The sequence below is a fragment of the Epinephelus lanceolatus genome, chromosome 6, assembly GCF_041903045.1.
Source record: "Epinephelus lanceolatus isolate andai-2023 chromosome 6, ASM4190304v1, whole genome shotgun sequence".
NCBI classification, from domain to species: Eukaryota; Metazoa; Chordata; class Actinopteri; order Perciformes; family Serranidae; genus Epinephelus; species Epinephelus lanceolatus.
The window spans coordinates 7,483,384-7,499,703 of NC_135739.1; the positions used below are offsets into that span (position 1 = coordinate 7,483,384).

The window sequence follows — 16,320 nt, forward strand, 5'->3', positions numbered from 1 at the left end:
GCAAAGTGTCTGAACCGGGGAAACTGGTCACAGCGCTCTGTCAGCCGCCTCGTTACTTGACTATGTCACCCCTGCAACTTGTTCAAAATTTTAATTTTTGTTATTACAGAGAAAGTAAAATACCGAAAAAGGGTATTGTTGGGTACTGGTACCAAATTCCAGGTCCCAGAACTGGTATCAGTTCAAATGTGAACGGTACCCAACCCTCCTTTCTTGGTAAAGCCGTTAACTCCAGCCACATGTAGCTAACTCAGCCATTTTCTTGTTATGTTTCTCTATAGGACTCTGAGAGCCAGAGTAAGGTGGTTGGTCCAGAGCCTCAGTACCTCGACGAGTTCACAATTCTGCTTGTGCCTGATGACACCCGTGTAATGGTCGACCTGCTCAAACTGGCAGTGTCGTGTCGCTCTGGGGAGAAGGGCAAGGAGGTGCTGTCCGCTGTGCTGTCTGGCATGGGTACAGCTTATCCACAGGTGAGTTATTGTATTCAGTTTTGATTTCATGTCGGCCTCGTGATTCATAGGATGTTGCGCAACTTTGACATCTCTGGGTCTCGGCTGTAGGTTGCTGACATGCTGCTGGAGTTGTGTGTCACCGAGTTAGAGGACGTTGCCACGGACTCACAGAGTGGCCGCCTGTCCTCCCAGCCAGTTGTTGTGGAGAGCAGCCATCCGTATACAGATGACACCTCTACCAGTGGTACTGTGAAGATCCCAGGTAAAAAGGGAACATGGACAGATTTTTAATTTTACACTTTGAGTAAATGTTTTCACTCAGAGCAACTTGAATAAGCAAGACAATTTTCAGAATGTTGCTAGAGATCATTACGACGTGTCCCTTTGATGTAGTCACATCTGTTATCTTTTTTTTGTAGGTGCTGAGGGTCTGAGGATAGAGTTTGACCGACAGTGTTCAACTGAGCGACGCCACGATCCGTTAACGATCATGGATGGAGCCAATAGGATCGTCTCTGTCAGATCAGGTGATGAGAGGAAGACGGTGAAGTCTTTGAGTCAAAGCCAATGAAGCAAAAATTAATGTGGTGGCATGCTGTGTGTGTTTCAGGTCGGGAGTGGTCCGACTGGTCCAGTGAGTTAAGGATCCCAGCAGATGAACTGAAGTGGAAATTCACCAGTGATGGCTCTGTGAATGGCTGGGGCTGGCGCTTTACTGTCTACCCCATCATGCCTGCTGCTGGTGAGCCGCATCAAACACATGCAACACAATGCTGACACTGGTCTGTCACCAGATATTAACTACACATTAACACCCTCTGAACATTAGAGCAGAAACACACTCTTAATACATGTGTCATTTGACTGGGCATGCTTCTGAAATCATACTGTAATAGCATCACTACACTAGCACACAGACGCAGACTACCTAGGCTCGTGACACTGAGCCTTTTTTGTGTCTTTCCTCAGGTCCCAAAGACTTGCTGTCAGATCGCTGTATCTTGTCCTGCCCATCCATGGACTTGGTCACCTGTCTTCTGGACTTCAGGCTCAACTTTGCCTCCAACAGAAGCATCGTACCTCGGTTGGCTGCCTCCCTTGCTGCTTGTGCCCAGCTTAGTGCACTAGGTAAAATATAATTCTTTTAATTCAGCATGTAATGGCTTTACCATAGATATAAAATATGATATATTCATGTTGCATTTTATTTCATTGTGTCCAGCTGCAGGACACAGGATGTGGGCTCTGCAGAGACTACGAAAGCTCCTGACCACGGAGTACGGTCAGTCCATCAACATAAACAGGCTGCTGGGTGACAGTGAGGGCGAGGCTCGCTCTATGGTGAGTACAGTGAGATACCAGAAGGTGAAACATACTAAACATCTTAACTATAGTATTTACTGGGTATTAATAACAATGACTGTAAATAAAGGTGGACAATGCATCTTCACTTTGTCCCACTGTACAAAAATGAAGCCAAAACATCCCGGATGGCCGTTGCCATCTTGCGCTGGTGATGTCATTTGGAGCCAGAGTCTGAACAGTCATGATCAGGGTCCAAAACTAACTTTTTCTAAATTTTTTACCAGCCAGGCACATATTTTACCAGCCAACCAGATAAAAATTGCTTTTAAGTGTTGTAATTTGCTATCAGTATTATTTAGCATGTCATTTGGGTCTTGTATGCGATTCTCAATCAATATTTTAATAGTGTGCACTGATATTAGTGATAATGTATGCTAAAATATGAATAACTGTTTCAACAGTTAAGTGTCATATTTGGGTTAATAAATTCTGTAGTATTCTTACTACAGTGCAAAAAGAATCATTCATTAAGGAATTTTACATGAATCACTGACTTCAGTCCCCTTTGGACAGTTGAGACATAAGATTTTAGCTCGACCAGACTGCAACAGCAGGGCCTGCCTTATATAAACATGAATGTCTGACCAGTGGTGGACAAAGTATTCAACAACATGACTTGAATGAAAGTAAAGATACTCTTGGTCAAATATTACTCCAATACAAGTGAAAGTTGTTCAGTCATTTTTTTTTTTACTTAAGTGAAACTGCACCAACTGATTAACATACAAGTAAAGAACAGTCCCTTCATAAGTAAAGAACAGTCCCTAAAGTGCGGTGAGGTTTGTGGATGGTTACCTGCCACAAAGACAGAAATGTGAACGGCTCGTTTTTCCTCTGACACAACACATAGCCTACCTGTGTGCTCGGCTGTTCAGGTACGTTTGGGCAGCGATCGCAGTGCTGAAATTCTCGTGCAAGCCCGTTCACATCAGACGCGCATTTCTCCACGTCGGTCGACAAGCGGTTCTGCTCCCAGCTGTTGTCTCCGTCACATTTGGGGCTGTTTTTCCATCATAGATAACTGCCCAGCTTAATACATTCGCTCGCGGCTCGCGCAGAAAATAGACCAGACGCCGAAACGATCGCTGCAGGGCAGCTCCACGGCCGGTGTGGATGACACAATCAGTTAACATGGGCGCCGAAAGGAAACTGGCTTCACGTCGAGGTTATTCACAGTGCTTCCGCGGGCGGTGTGGCCCTGGCGTTACGTGACCAAAGATCGTCTCTGCCTGAAATACACATTACTCTGCCAGGAAACCAGCCGATACCAGCACCGTTCTACAGCAACAAAAAAACGCATTTTTCGCTGGTAAAAAAATATCTCGCCAGAGTGGCAAGTGGTCTTAAAAATTTACCAGCCAGAGACAAAATCTACCCGTAACTGGCGAGTGGCGAGTGTTAGTTTTGGACCCTGGTCATGATCTCCGCAGTCAGACTCAATCGCAAGCACATTAATTGGCACATACAGTTGTCAATCATGATGTCAAACACCCTTTTTATAGCATCAAATACCTCAAACCAAACTTAAAAGAATCATTGTGATAAGATCTACCTAAAATGACAGCAGACATCTTCGGGAAAAACTGACTTGACATTTACTTGAGTTTTCAGTTTGGCCTATATCCCATCTGCCGGCATGGATAGGGCAGGGTTTATGACCTATACTGCAGCCAGCCACCAGGGGGCGATCAAGATGATGCCTTACTTTCGGGGAGCTGTCATGTCGTCCATCTTTAGATACAGTCCATGATATATAATGATAATGAAAAAAGTTATTTCCATGACATTTGTGATAAATATTGCAGTGAAAGATTCCTGAATAAAACATGGCTGTTGTTATTACGGTTTGGTTTCAAAGCTGAACATATTTTGCTAGTGTGTCACCCTTATAAATGCTACCTCGTTTCTTTTCAGTGTTAATGTCATATCTGGTCACTCATCATGTACAAACAGATATATTCAGGTTGATAATTTAATTTTGTTGTGGTACCTGAATTACTGAGAGGGATGCACTTGTGTAAGCTAACTTATTTATGGCTTCCTCTTAAGAACTGTTTTTTTTTAATGGAGCCCTTATTTAGTAAAATGAGGCCCATATTATTAATAATGATGTCATTGATTGATGATCTATTTTCTTCCAGAGTTTCACAGGCAGTGCGCTGGCTGCTTTAGTGAAGGGGCTGCCAGAAGCTCTGCAGAGGCAGTATGAGTATGAGGACCCCATAGTCAGAGGAGGAAAGCAGCTGCTTCATAGTCCATTTTTCAAGGTATGTTCAGAATTGTTTCCTTACGATCACATTGACATTATAAGTTGGAAGTCTATTGGATTTTTAAAGCTCAATAGAGAGGCTAATATTAACATTTTGTTCAGGTCTTGGTTGCTCTTGCCTGTGATCTTGAGCTTGATACTTTACCCTGCTGCGCTGAGACTCATAAGTGGGCCTGGTTCCGCCGATACTGCACTGCCTCCAGAGTCGCTGTGGCTCTGGACAAGAGAACGTCTCTACCAAGACCCTTCCTGGATGAGGTGAGCGTGCCAGGCTGTGCTGTCCGTGCTCACTTTTCTTCATCACACATTGACATGAGAATGTTCTTAATCCGTTTTCCTCCATTATTCCTGTCCCTTTGAAGGTTACAAAGAAAATTCGCGAGCTTATGGCCGATCACGAGAGCATGAACGGCCTCCACGAGAGTCACGAATTGTTCAAGCGTGAGCACGACGAGCAGCTTGTACAGTGGATGAACCGACGACCGGACGACTGGACCCTCTCGGCTGGTGGGAGCGGCACCATCTACGGCTGGGGCCACAACCACAGAGGTCAGCTGGGGGGCATTGAGGGAGCAAAGGTCAAAGTACCCACTCCCACTGAAGCCCTTGCCACACTGCGGCCAGTGCAGCTTATCGGCGGGGAGCAGACTCTGTTTGCTGTCACAGCTGATGGAAAGGTCTGTCTCTCCTTTTGTCAGACTGCAGTATTTAACACAAGCTGTGTGGCTGCACACAGCATAGCAAGAGTTTTGATCAATCATGTCAATCTGATGAGTTCCAGGAAGATGTAATTTATTGTCACACTAATATACTTTATCTTGATCCTTAGCTGTATGCGACAGGATATGGAGCTGGGGGCAGATTGGGCATTGGAGGCACAGAGTCTGTGTCCACCCCGACTCTGCTGGAGTCCATCCAACATGTCTTCATCAGGAAAGTGGCTGTAAACTCTGGAGGGAAGCACTGCCTGGCGCTGTCCTCTGAGGGAGAAGTCTACTCATGGGGAGAGGCTGAGGATGGAAAACTTGGCCATGGGAACAGAAGGTCGAGACTGAATGAAACACAAAACATTGCACCTTCAATTTTCAGTTCTGAATAGGGCTGCACGATATGAGGAAAATACACGATATGCGATAATGTCTCGTGGAGCTGCAGTGGTTATTTATGATTAAACTGAAACCTGTACTGTACATTTACTACCACTTGACAACTTTGAATTTCTTCTCTGCTCCAATCGTCAGTAGCTGTCTGCTCTAAGCGTATCCATCATGACTTTCTCTGTCTCTCACACTAAGCCACACACTTGTTACACACACTCCTAAAACACCCGTCATCATTCTCAACCCAGTCTTTCAAGTTTTTCTCCAAGATGCAATGGATGTTTTTCTGCGTTTCAACTTGTATCTTGTTTTAGGATTGACTGCCATTCTGTCGATGAAGTAAAAAAGCCTGCCTGTGTCTGTCGTAGGCACACTTAACTTACGTTAAGACAGACACGGGCAGAGTGAAGTCTTTGAGAGAAGGGCAGATGTAGTGACGTTGCTCCCTTGCTTTGAGCACTGGCCCGATCAGGCAACTGACTGATTTGATTTATTGGCCCACCATAACTTTTTCTGGCCCAGGGCCATCAGGCAATCCATATTGTTGGACCCTGTTAACGACGAGGTGTCTGATTGGCCACACAGTTAACGGCATGGTGTGATGAGGCAAAGTAGCGCCTATAGACAGAATGTACTTAAATTAATTGTTACTATATTCAGAGTGCAGTATCACTCAAAGTCTTTCATGATGTCTTCATGACGCAAGTTGACATGATGGCGATTTAAAAAAAATGATATATTGTGCAGCCCTAGTCTCAAACACATAATGTCAATATAAATCCATGACACTATGAGAATTAAGGATTAAAGGGTTGTGTTTTTATAGTAACAATGACTCCTCTTGACTTCAGCCCCTGTGACCGTCCTCGAGTAATTGAGTCCTTGAGGGGAGTGGAAGTAGTGGATATTGCAGCCGGAGGGGCACACAGCGCCTGCATCACTGCCAGTGGAGAGCTCTTCACCTGGGGCAAGGGTCGCTATGGACGACTGGGTCACGGGGACAGCGAGGACCAACTCAAACCCAAGCTGGTCAGTGATCATGTAGCTCACACAACTCAAATTACCATGCTGATACATATATAGTCCCCTAAAAGTTTGTTAGAACACTGACAAGTCCCGAAGAAATAGCTGTCAACCTGAAGTGTTTCAGCGACAAATATGTCTGTGGGTGTTTGGACAGGAATCAAACTGTTTACTCAGCCTCCATCTGACAAGCTTTCTCAGACAATCACGGTGCGGTGAAGCTGATGTTTGTGTCTGTGTGGTTTATCCAGGTGGATGCACTGCAGGGTCACAGGGTCATTGATGTAGCCTGCGGCAGCGGGGATGCCCAGACACTGTGTCTAACAGATGATGACATGGTCTGGTCCTGGGGAGACGGGGACTACGGCAAATTGGGCCGGGGAGGCAGCGATGGCTGCAAAATCCCCATGAAGGTAAGGCAATTTACACAACAGTGTGCACTGAAGGTCGGCAGAAGCGTCACTTTACACTCATGTCTTCTTTCTCTTGTTGTTTTATACAGAGGAGACCAGAGTATGTTAAAGAACACAAGATGAGAAAAACAGTGTCAAATGCTTCAAATGAGTGTTTCCTGTAAGATCAGTCGCCACATATGTAATTTACAACATACATTCAGTGCTAGCTTAAAAACTTTTACCTGGTTGTAGATAAGGAATAAAGGAAGAGACTGACATCTTGGGAAATACCCTTATTCACTTGATTGTCAAGAGTTAAGATGAGAAAATCCATACCTTTTCTTAAAGCTGGGGTGTGGAACTTTTGTCTCCCTCTTCAGGCAGTGAGAGTTATTACACTATATAACAAATGTTCATTTATATGTAAAAGTCCCGTGCTTGAGCTTTGAGCTAAATTTGAAGCTACAGTCAGGATATGCTCATCTGAGCTTAGCATAAAGACTGGAAACAGCTAGCCAGGCAGCATCCAAAAATAAAAAAAACCCCTCTGACCAGCACACCTGAAGCTCATTAATTACCAGTCATAATTCTTAAAAAGAACAAAACCAAAATAAACAGAATTGTGAAAATGATGAGCTGCAGTTTCATGGGGAGTTATGTGCCAGACTAGTTCTTGCCGAGACTGGCGAATATGTGTATTAAGAATCTCACATGCAGAAATTTACAACTTCCTCTTCAACAGCTGTTTCAAAGTTGTAAGAATCCGAGCATCTGATACTGCTTGTAAGCTCAAAGTCCACACAGTTTAATACATTCAGCGTCATACTTGTTTTGGCCATGTTGTCGAGCTAGATTGCTGTCTCTGTCAAGTAGCTGTCACTTGTTCTACAGCAGGAGTTGGCACTTCAAAATAAAAGCTCTGTGCCGGAAGTTCACTGTTCTTAAAAATATATATATATATATTTTTTTTACAAACTTAACATATTTGTAACTCACCTGCAGTCCATTCAGAATGGATCCATGACCCCCTTTTGGACCACGAACCACCAGTTGGGAACTACTGGGTTAGAAGACTCCTGCTACACCGGCTTATATTTTCAGATTGCAGTTTTCAGCTTATTAAGCAGCTGTTGGAAGCAGGTTAATTAGCTCTCACTTTGACTTCCACTTTTGTAAGGCTTAGGTACAAAGACTACATGGTTGGGTGTAAAAAAAACCCAAAACAAAACATGTATGTCACATATCTTACATGACACACTCCACATACTTAAAATCACTCAGTGCTGACTTTTGGTTTCACACGAGACATGAACTCCTCTCTCCATGGTGAAAGTCCCGTGTTTGTTTCATCCGCCTCCCTATGTGGAGTTTCATTCGCTATTTATACTAACATTGCGTCAGCTGACTCTCTCCATCCTGAGAACAACTAAACATAGCAGTTGGTGTAGATGGAGCCTTCTGACCTCTATCTATATAAAACCACTCAACAAGATCATATCCTTGAGACGCAATCTGTGTGCATTGTAGCTGGATGAATGGCTAATCAAAGACAGCCGATGTGTTCTTCACAATGAATTAATGTCTTGTTTTCAGATTGACTCTCTCACCGGCCTCGGGGTGGTCAAAGTGGAGTGTGGCTCTCAGTTTTCTGTGGCTCTTACAAAGTCTGGGGCAGTGTACACGTGGTAAGTACAGTGCGGTGCAGAGTAGATCTGTCATGGCCTCTTGTATCACTGTTGTTGTTAAAGATGAGATGGCTCAGTTGTGTGTAATGCATCATGTCATTCCCAGGGGGAAAGGGGACTATCATCGGCTAGGCCATGGCTCTGATGACCACGTACGACGACCCCGACAGGTTCAGGGGCTGCAAGGGAAGAAAGTCATTGCCATCGCCACAGGGTCACTGCACTGTGTGTGCTGCACAGAGGATGGTAGGATCGACCACTTTATGCGTGATCTCCTTTTTGTACACGCTCCCCCACATATGCATTTGTCAGTTTATTTCAGATCTGTTTATTGTCCAAGTTCTCCTTGCCATCTGGCCAGTTGGTATCATCGAGTCCCAACAGTTCAGCTAAGTCCGGTTGGATTGCAGCTTCACAGAACGGCTTTGTTGTGTTTGGCTCAGGAGAAGTGTACACATGGGGTGACAATGATGAGGGCCAGCTGGGAGACGGGACCACGAATGCCATCCAGAGGCCACGGCTGGTGGCTGCACTGCAGGGCAAGAAGATCAACAGGGTGGCTTGTGGTTCTGCTCACACCCTCGCCTGGTCCACCAGTAAGCCCACCAATGCTGGGAAACTGCCTGCACAGGTACTGTTTACTTTGAAAGAAACTTAACTGTCAGTCTTTGTATACTACAAAATGACTTCTCTGTCCACATGCTCCAGTAGATGGCAGTAATGCTTTGCAGACAGAAGCATCATTAAATCAATGTCACTTGCAGACCTTCAAATGCCCATCATGCTGTTGATGTCTCACTGTCTGTGTGGTGTGTTAAAGGTTCCCATGGAGTACAACCACCTGCAGGAGATCCCCATCATGGCCCTGAGGAACAGGCTGCTGCTGCTGCACCACATCTCGGAGCTCTTCTGCCCGTGTATACCCATGTTTGACCTGGAGGGTCGACTTGGTCAGACTGGCCACGGACCCTCAGTGGGCTTTGACACGCTCAGAGGCATCCTCATCTCCCAGGGCAAGGTACAGTGAATGAGAGCATGACTTTTTACCCCAGAAAAATGTCTGCACGGTGCTTGTGGAATTTATTTAAACACACTCTTTATGTCTGTGAACAGGAAGCAGCTTTCAGGAAGGTGGTTCAAGCCACGATGGTGAGGGACAGACAGCACGGACCTGTGGTGGAGCTCAACAGGATACAGGTACAGTGGGAAATACATGAAAATAACACACATTTTTAACAACTGCCTGCTTATACTCTGTTTCACACTCACTTTAATCTTTCTTAGACTCTCCTGCTCACTTTTACTGTAGCTCCCTCCCCTCCTCCTCCTCTCACTGTCAGGCTATGTTCCAGACAGGCTCCTGAGCATTACATGTGATTCTTTCATAAGGGGATTTTTCCGTGGTGTGTGTGATCTGTGCTCCAGCCTGTCTGCAGGGGTTCCTAGATTGAGTTTTTGACTTTACTCCACATAGAGTCTCAGTTCGGGCCACTGCCTCTTCACACACACACCTCTTCCCCTCACATAGCTGTGGTCGTATCAGTGGTGCAGAGAGCTTTCGTAACCAGGAGTTCATGCCCATCAGCACATCCTCTCTATCTGGCAGGAAGTTGTTAAGCACAGGACATACACAAATCAAACCATCTTTTTTTCTTCTTCTTCACCCTGCAGGTGAAGCGTTCCCGGAGCAAAGGAGGCCTGGCGGGCCCAGATGGAACCAAGTCTGTATTTGGGCAGATGTGTGCCAAAATGAGTTCGTTCAGCCCAGACAGCCTGCTGCTTCCTCACCGAGTGTGGAAGGTCAAATTTGTGGGTAGGTGTTACAGTGTCCTGAGTTAGGAAATGATTCTGTGCGGCCTGTTCCTTTGTCTGGACGCAGCTGTTCTTCACTGATTCTTGGTCAAACGTCTCTGAAGGCTTCTGACAGATGTGAAAAACGCAGAAAATTGAACCTGCTCTGAAAACTTCAATGACAGACAAAAGTTCTGGACTTGGTGTGATTGGCACAATGCAAGGTTGTGTTTATTTTTATACGTGCGACAATTTCTTTTTCTTTCATTACATACACTTCCACAGGTAACTACATGCTAACATGTGGGAAACATATAATCTTACTCTGACTGTGAAAATTTTGGTTTAGAAGCTTTTATTGGTGAATTTTCACAGTAGAAAAGTGCTGCCTTTCCCTGTCACAGCCGCTCTCTGGCTGCCATGACGGTGCAGAGATGTAGAGATACAGAAGAGCAGACGCTGACCAAGCAGAGCAGACTGGGGTTTTTCTGGAGGGTGGCTCAAAGAGACAGGCGCTAAAACGGAGCATGTCAGACAGGGGTTGGGGTGCAGGTGCAGGACAGTATGAGGAAGTAACATTTTAAGCAAAACTGTGTGCATTTCCTCAGCCTGAATGTTTTAAGTTCTTTTGTTTTTACCATCTCAGGGGAGTCTGTGGACGACTGTGGTGGAGGCTACAGCGAGTCCATCGCAGAAATGTGTGAGGAGCTGCAGAACGCCCTGACCCCGCTGCTCATCGTCACCCCCAACGGACGCGACGAGTCGGGGGCCAACAGGGACTGTTTCCTGCTCAACCCTGCAGCCAAGTCCCCTCTTCACATGAGCATGTTCCGCTTCCTAGGTATAATCCAGTTAATCTCCCAGTCAGGTCTAGTGGGGTGTTAATCCTTGATAAACAAAAACTGAAAATATGCATGTTTATTTTAAAATGTACAAATGCTTCATGTGCGTTTTTGCTGATAAAACACCTGGCCTGAACGGTTGAGCGTGCTTCATTTATTATAGGTATTTACACTTTTTTTTTTTGCTGCAAAGTGCACAGTGACAGATGATTGTTGTTGTTTGATCTGTGGGTAATACGCTCTGCCTTGCTGTGTCTGCAGGAGTGCTCCTGGGCATTGCAATCCGGACTGGAAGCCCTCTTAGTCTGAATCTGGCAGAGCCGGTATGGAAACAGCTGGCTGGCATGAACCTGACCATCGCTGACCTCAGTGAGGTACGTACACAGCCTTGCTCCTCTGTACACAATAAGGGCCCTCAGTGTGTGTGTAGTGCACACTGATGATGATTGATTGAGTGTGAAAATATGACTTTTCAAACAACTGGCCTCAAGCAAGAACCACTCTTATGTGCAGAACTGTTCTTCAGTGATTTAGACATTAGACTGAATCAGCTTGTCTCGTCGGAAATCTTTGGTCTGAACTGGGCTTAAAAGCAACCCACTCAGTTGATTTAAGTTGAGCAGTTTTTTCCCCACTGTCAGTCAGTAAGCAGAGTACTGCTAGGGATGTTTTGGTCTTCAGATTTAGCTGCAGAGTAACTGCTCCTTGCTTTTGACGCTACTCTGGTACAAGCAGGTGTGTACCCAGACCCAGGACGAAACTGAGGTAGGTGGGGGCAGCTGCCTGGAGGAAGCGAGACTTTGCCCGTTGGGCTCCGAGATAAAGTCATCTTCTGCTGTAAATTTACAGCTCACAGCAGCTAAATACAGTTTCTGGCTTTTGTTTGATATCTAGAATTGGCCAAAAATGTTGTAGCACATCTCAGATCCAGTGTTAGCATAGTTAGCTCACATTAGCTTGGAGAGCCAGATAGGCTTGTTTACTATATTACATGAACGTTACTGCCATCCTGAACATCCTGCCAAACCCTGTTAAAACTCTTAAACTCTGTATGGGAAAAAAAAAGAAAGGAATAGTCAGATATGGGTATTGAACAGCCAAGACTGATTTGACTGAGATAATTCTGGGTCGGGTACAGCCATAGTCAAAGATCTGCTTCACTGTGACATCATTATGTTGCAAAAACACTTATCTTATTAACGCCATGACGGCATAGCACAAGGGGAGAGATTTGGTCAGATACTTAATGAGTGATGCTAATATCTTGGGTGTTCCTCGAAACAGTGCTGGTTGTATAGATCTTCTCTGTGTGAAGCATCCAGGTTTTAGAATATGTGGCTTTCATCCATACTTGAAGCATTGTCTACTGCCATGGCTACAACTCTGTTCTATCCAGTTCCTGTGGAACTCCACCACAAGCTCTTTGGTTTTGCTGATATTGAGCTGCAGGTGGTGATTGATGAACCACGTGAAGAGGCTCTCTATAAGTCCTCTGTACTCCTCTGTAAAATAGTCTCTAAGTGAAGACATTGTGTTTCTCAGTGGAAAGTATTCACTGGAATTACACATGTCAGTATAGTGATAAAAATACACATAATATTTAGTAAAATCCTTCAAAGTCTTCACCTCATATGAGTGTGGACACATATGGATGTAAACTGCAACTTGACTGGTTAGCAGAGGCATACAGCCGTGAGTTTAACTGTTTACTAGCACGTCCTCTGTTGCATTGTCATATATGGATTTGTCTTATGTGGATGATATACAACTGTATGCCCTGAAAGATCCTGGCTCCGTCAGTGTGTCCTGCCTTACTGGGATTTGGAATTGGATTTCCAAAATGTTCCTGCATGTTAATGACTCCAAATGGGAGATCATTATAATTACCCCTCCTGTTCCTGGCCCCAGCACTTGCATTATTAACAATTTCTTGTCTTGTCTGGGAGCCTTATCTAATAATGTTAAGTCTGTTATCTAAGTGTGATTTTTGACTCTAAGCTGTCTGTCGATGCTCAGGATGCTTAAAAGGTGTTGTATTGTGTTGTTTAACCGAGACATGTAACCTGGGATCAGGTCTTTCCTCTCGTTCTTTAACAGCTAACGTCATCCCGTCTTTACTCATGTAACAATACGGCGCTCCTTCGATGACATGTCATAGGGAGTTTCACTGCTGACACTCACAAACTTAAGTTTCTTATCTTTTTGTCTTCTGATATATGGCAGCAGGAGTTGAAGCTCTTGACTGTGAAATTTAGAACAGATATCCTCTTATAGCAATTCACTTGTGTCAGTCTCATCTCAGAAAAAGTTGCACCTGGTGGCATTTATCGGTCAAAAACAGCAATCTGCATCAAGTTTGTGCAGTTAAAGGGACAGTTCTCCCCTAAATCAATAATACATATTTTTCCTCTTGCCTGTACTGCTATTCATTAATCTGGATTGTTTTGATGTGAGTTGCCCTTGTGTCGGAGATACTGGTCGCAGAGATGTCTGCCTTCTCTCCAATATAATGGAACTAGATGACACTCAGTTTAACGTGCTTAAAGCACCAACAAAATACATCCGAAAACCTCAGCAGCAATGTCTCTTTCCAGAAATCATGAACTGGTTACTCAAGATAATCCATAGACCTTATTATGAGCGGTATCATGTAGGAATTATTATCTTCCTACATAACTACACTTGCTAACCGTATCACTGTGCAGAAGGAAGCGTGCATCTACTCATGGACGAGAGACATGTGCTTCCTCACCTGAGCTAGCTGACGTTACAGCTCGGCCGAGGAGGATGCCATTTAAGTTTATGTCTCACACTGTCACGAGCATGAGCCTCTCGTCCATGAGTAGATATACTTCCTTGTGCGTCCTTCTGTGCGTGAATATAGTTGGCAGGTGTAGTTCAGTACAAAAAAGTAGTTCCTACATGAAACTGCTCATAATGTGTTTTTGGTGCTTTGAGCACCACAAGCTGAGATCTAGTTTCACTATACTGGAGAGAAGGCAGACATCTCTACAACCGATAGCTCCGACACTCTGTAACTCAAACCAAAACAATCTAGACCGCTAAAAAGCACTACAGGGAAAATACATATATTTTTGATTTAGGGGTGAGCTGTTTCTTTAATACAGACTGGTAAATTTGACACAAACCTGACAGAAAAATGTTCTGTATTCTTAAAGTCGCATGCACTGTACTTGTGTCTATCTACCTACCATCTACAAGAAGGCATGCCTCTCTTTATGTCACACATTATATAACATTTCAAATCCTCATGATCTGCATTATAACCTGCAAAAAGAACACATTCCTATACATTCCTCCTCAGATTAAACCTTAAGCCCATCAGCTCCCTGTGCTCTCCCTCAGTTCTACAGCCAGAAACACTTCTGTTAACTCGTACTGTACCTGCTCTTCAGAAAGATTGAACTCTGCATTAATTTTAGTCAAAGAAGTCATGAGCCACGTCTCAGCTTTTGTTGATGGCGTGAGTCCACTCCTGCCCTCACGCTGTGATCATGAGCTCCTGAACCGTCATTGAGAGAATACCAGAGTGAAAAAAAGGCCCCTTTTCTCTAACAGAGCTGCTCTTGTTCTGTGGTTATGCCCTTGAGATACAAGAAAGGTTAGATGGTAAATAAATCCAGCATAAGACTCACAAAAAGAGTGGAATTGTTGTGGAGCTCACGGGAACTGTGTTGTGAGCACGAGGGGGGGAGCACACTCATGCGTAAATACAAATAGACAAATGCATACACCAGGTGATATGATACATTAGGGATAGTTTGGATTGTATGAGGTACTTATTCATAGCCAATGCATTACCTGCTGTAAATGGCGGTTGGCACACCTTCAGTTTGGAGAAGAAGGCAGGAGTACCACAACAGAGGCTAAGCATTGTACTGCTATGGACAGGGGCAGCAGCACAACATATTTTAGCCACCTAAAAAAATCAATATCAGTTTAAATGTATGCTTTATTTAAAGCATTTTCACCACTTAACCTTGATGTCAGGCAGCAGTTTCCAATAGGGAACTGAAGCCTTTATCTATCAACTTGTCATCAACAGTAATTTCACCTCGATGAACACGAGCTGCTGGTTTACCACCACCTCGACCAGTTACTTTATTACTGTAAATGTGTGACTAACCCTTTAAAACACCAGTCACAATCTAACTGATCAAAGCAGTGGTAAACCAGAAGCTCCAATAAACTGACTATGGATAAGTGCTTTGTATAATGTCACTTCAGAAGATCCAAACTATCCCTTTTAAGGGACAAATGGATGTAATATTAAGTGTTGATCTGCTCTGTACCTCCAGGTTGATAAGGACTTTATTCCTGGCTTGATGTACATCCGGGACAATGAGGCCACAGCTGAGGAGTTTGAGGCCATGACCCTGCCCTTCACAGTGCCCAACGCCAGCGGCCAGGACATCCAGCTCAGCTCCAAGTACTCCCACATCACCCTGGAGAACCGTGCAGAATATGTCCGCCTGGCAATTAACTACAGGTAAGAAATCCTGCTGAATCAAAATGTACACTTTCCAATGTGTGTTTGTGTTTAGCTTTATGTTGTTCGTTCTTTTCACCCTTCAGGCTCCATGAGTTTGACGAGCAGGTGTCTGCTGTGCGCGAGGGAATGGCTCGAGTAGTTCCCGTTCCCTTGCTCTCACTTTTCACCGGTTACGAACTGGAAACTATGGTTAGTGGAGGCAGTTTTAAGGTTGTGTCATTGCTTCTATTCTCTGGCTGTGTGCTGGTTTGAGAGTAAATATTTCCTCCCCTCAGGTGTGTGGAAGCCCGGACATCCCCCTCCACCTGCTTAAGTCAGTGGCAACCTACAAGGGAGTGGAGCCGACATCTTCGCTCATCCAGTGGTTCTGGGAAGTGATGGAGTCTTTCTCCAACACAGAGAGGTCTCTTTTCCTGAGGTTTGTCTGGGGTCGCACGCGCCTGCCGCGCACCATTGCTGACTTCCGTGGGCGGGATTTTGTTGTGCAGGTAAGAAGCTGAAAATGTGACCACAGAAGCCTGAGAAGGTTTTAGAAAGTCTTGAATGTGATTCACGAAAGTCTTGAATATTTTCTCTTTCCTGCTGTAACCAGTAAGACTTGTTATAAAATGTTTTGGTATCTGTTTAAGTACACCTATCAACTAAAATATTTTCGTTATGATGGTAGATTGTCGTATAATCGTTGCAGCCCTACTTCCTGGAGCTTTGTTATTTCTATGCAGTTGCCAGGCAGCCAGTGGAGACTTCAGGGGGTCACTGTGCTCAGCAAGGAAATAGTTAAGCACGTAAAACCACAACAATGTCATTTTTAAACTTTGATTTTTTTTATCAATATTAATGCAAGATATAACATGTATATTAGGAATCTTTAGCGGGGGAATT

General features: G+C 44.5%; 1 protein-coding gene across 3 annotated transcripts in view; it reads left to right on the plus strand.

Annotated features, from left to right (window-relative positions):
- herc2 (HECT and RLD domain containing E3 ubiquitin protein ligase 2) overlaps positions 1 to 16,320 on the plus strand; it is a 59,263-nt gene that overhangs the window by 40,432 nt on the left and 2,511 nt on the right. For 2 of the 3 annotated variants that reach the window (XM_033622567.2, XM_033622570.2), the window contains exons 68-90: positions 282 to 473; positions 564 to 717; positions 875 to 982; positions 1,066 to 1,197; positions 1,425 to 1,583; positions 1,678 to 1,796; positions 3,962 to 4,087; positions 4,192 to 4,347; positions 4,452 to 4,766; positions 4,919 to 5,133; positions 6,041 to 6,218; positions 6,464 to 6,625; positions 8,201 to 8,292; positions 8,399 to 8,538; positions 8,736 to 8,923; positions 9,113 to 9,310; positions 9,406 to 9,489; positions 9,964 to 10,105; positions 10,730 to 10,924; positions 11,187 to 11,299; positions 15,245 to 15,435; positions 15,522 to 15,627; positions 15,714 to 15,926. In XM_033622567.2, coding sequence (XP_033478458.2) covers positions 282 to 473; positions 564 to 717; positions 875 to 982; positions 1,066 to 1,197; positions 1,425 to 1,583; positions 1,678 to 1,796; positions 3,962 to 4,087; positions 4,192 to 4,347; positions 4,452 to 4,766; positions 4,919 to 5,133; positions 6,041 to 6,218; positions 6,464 to 6,625; positions 8,201 to 8,292; positions 8,399 to 8,538; positions 8,736 to 8,923; positions 9,113 to 9,310; positions 9,406 to 9,489; positions 9,964 to 10,105; positions 10,730 to 10,924; positions 11,187 to 11,299; positions 15,245 to 15,435; positions 15,522 to 15,627; positions 15,714 to 15,926 — 3,678 coding nt within the window. The remainder of the gene's footprint in view (positions 1 to 281; positions 474 to 563; positions 718 to 874; positions 983 to 1,065; positions 1,198 to 1,424; positions 1,584 to 1,677; positions 1,797 to 3,961; positions 4,088 to 4,191; positions 4,348 to 4,451; positions 4,767 to 4,918; positions 5,134 to 6,040; positions 6,219 to 6,463; positions 6,626 to 8,200; positions 8,293 to 8,398; positions 8,539 to 8,735; positions 8,924 to 9,112; positions 9,311 to 9,405; positions 9,490 to 9,963; positions 10,106 to 10,729; positions 10,925 to 11,186; positions 11,300 to 15,244; positions 15,436 to 15,521; positions 15,628 to 15,713; positions 15,927 to 16,320) is intronic. The other variant, XM_033622569.2, reaches the window with a different exon arrangement.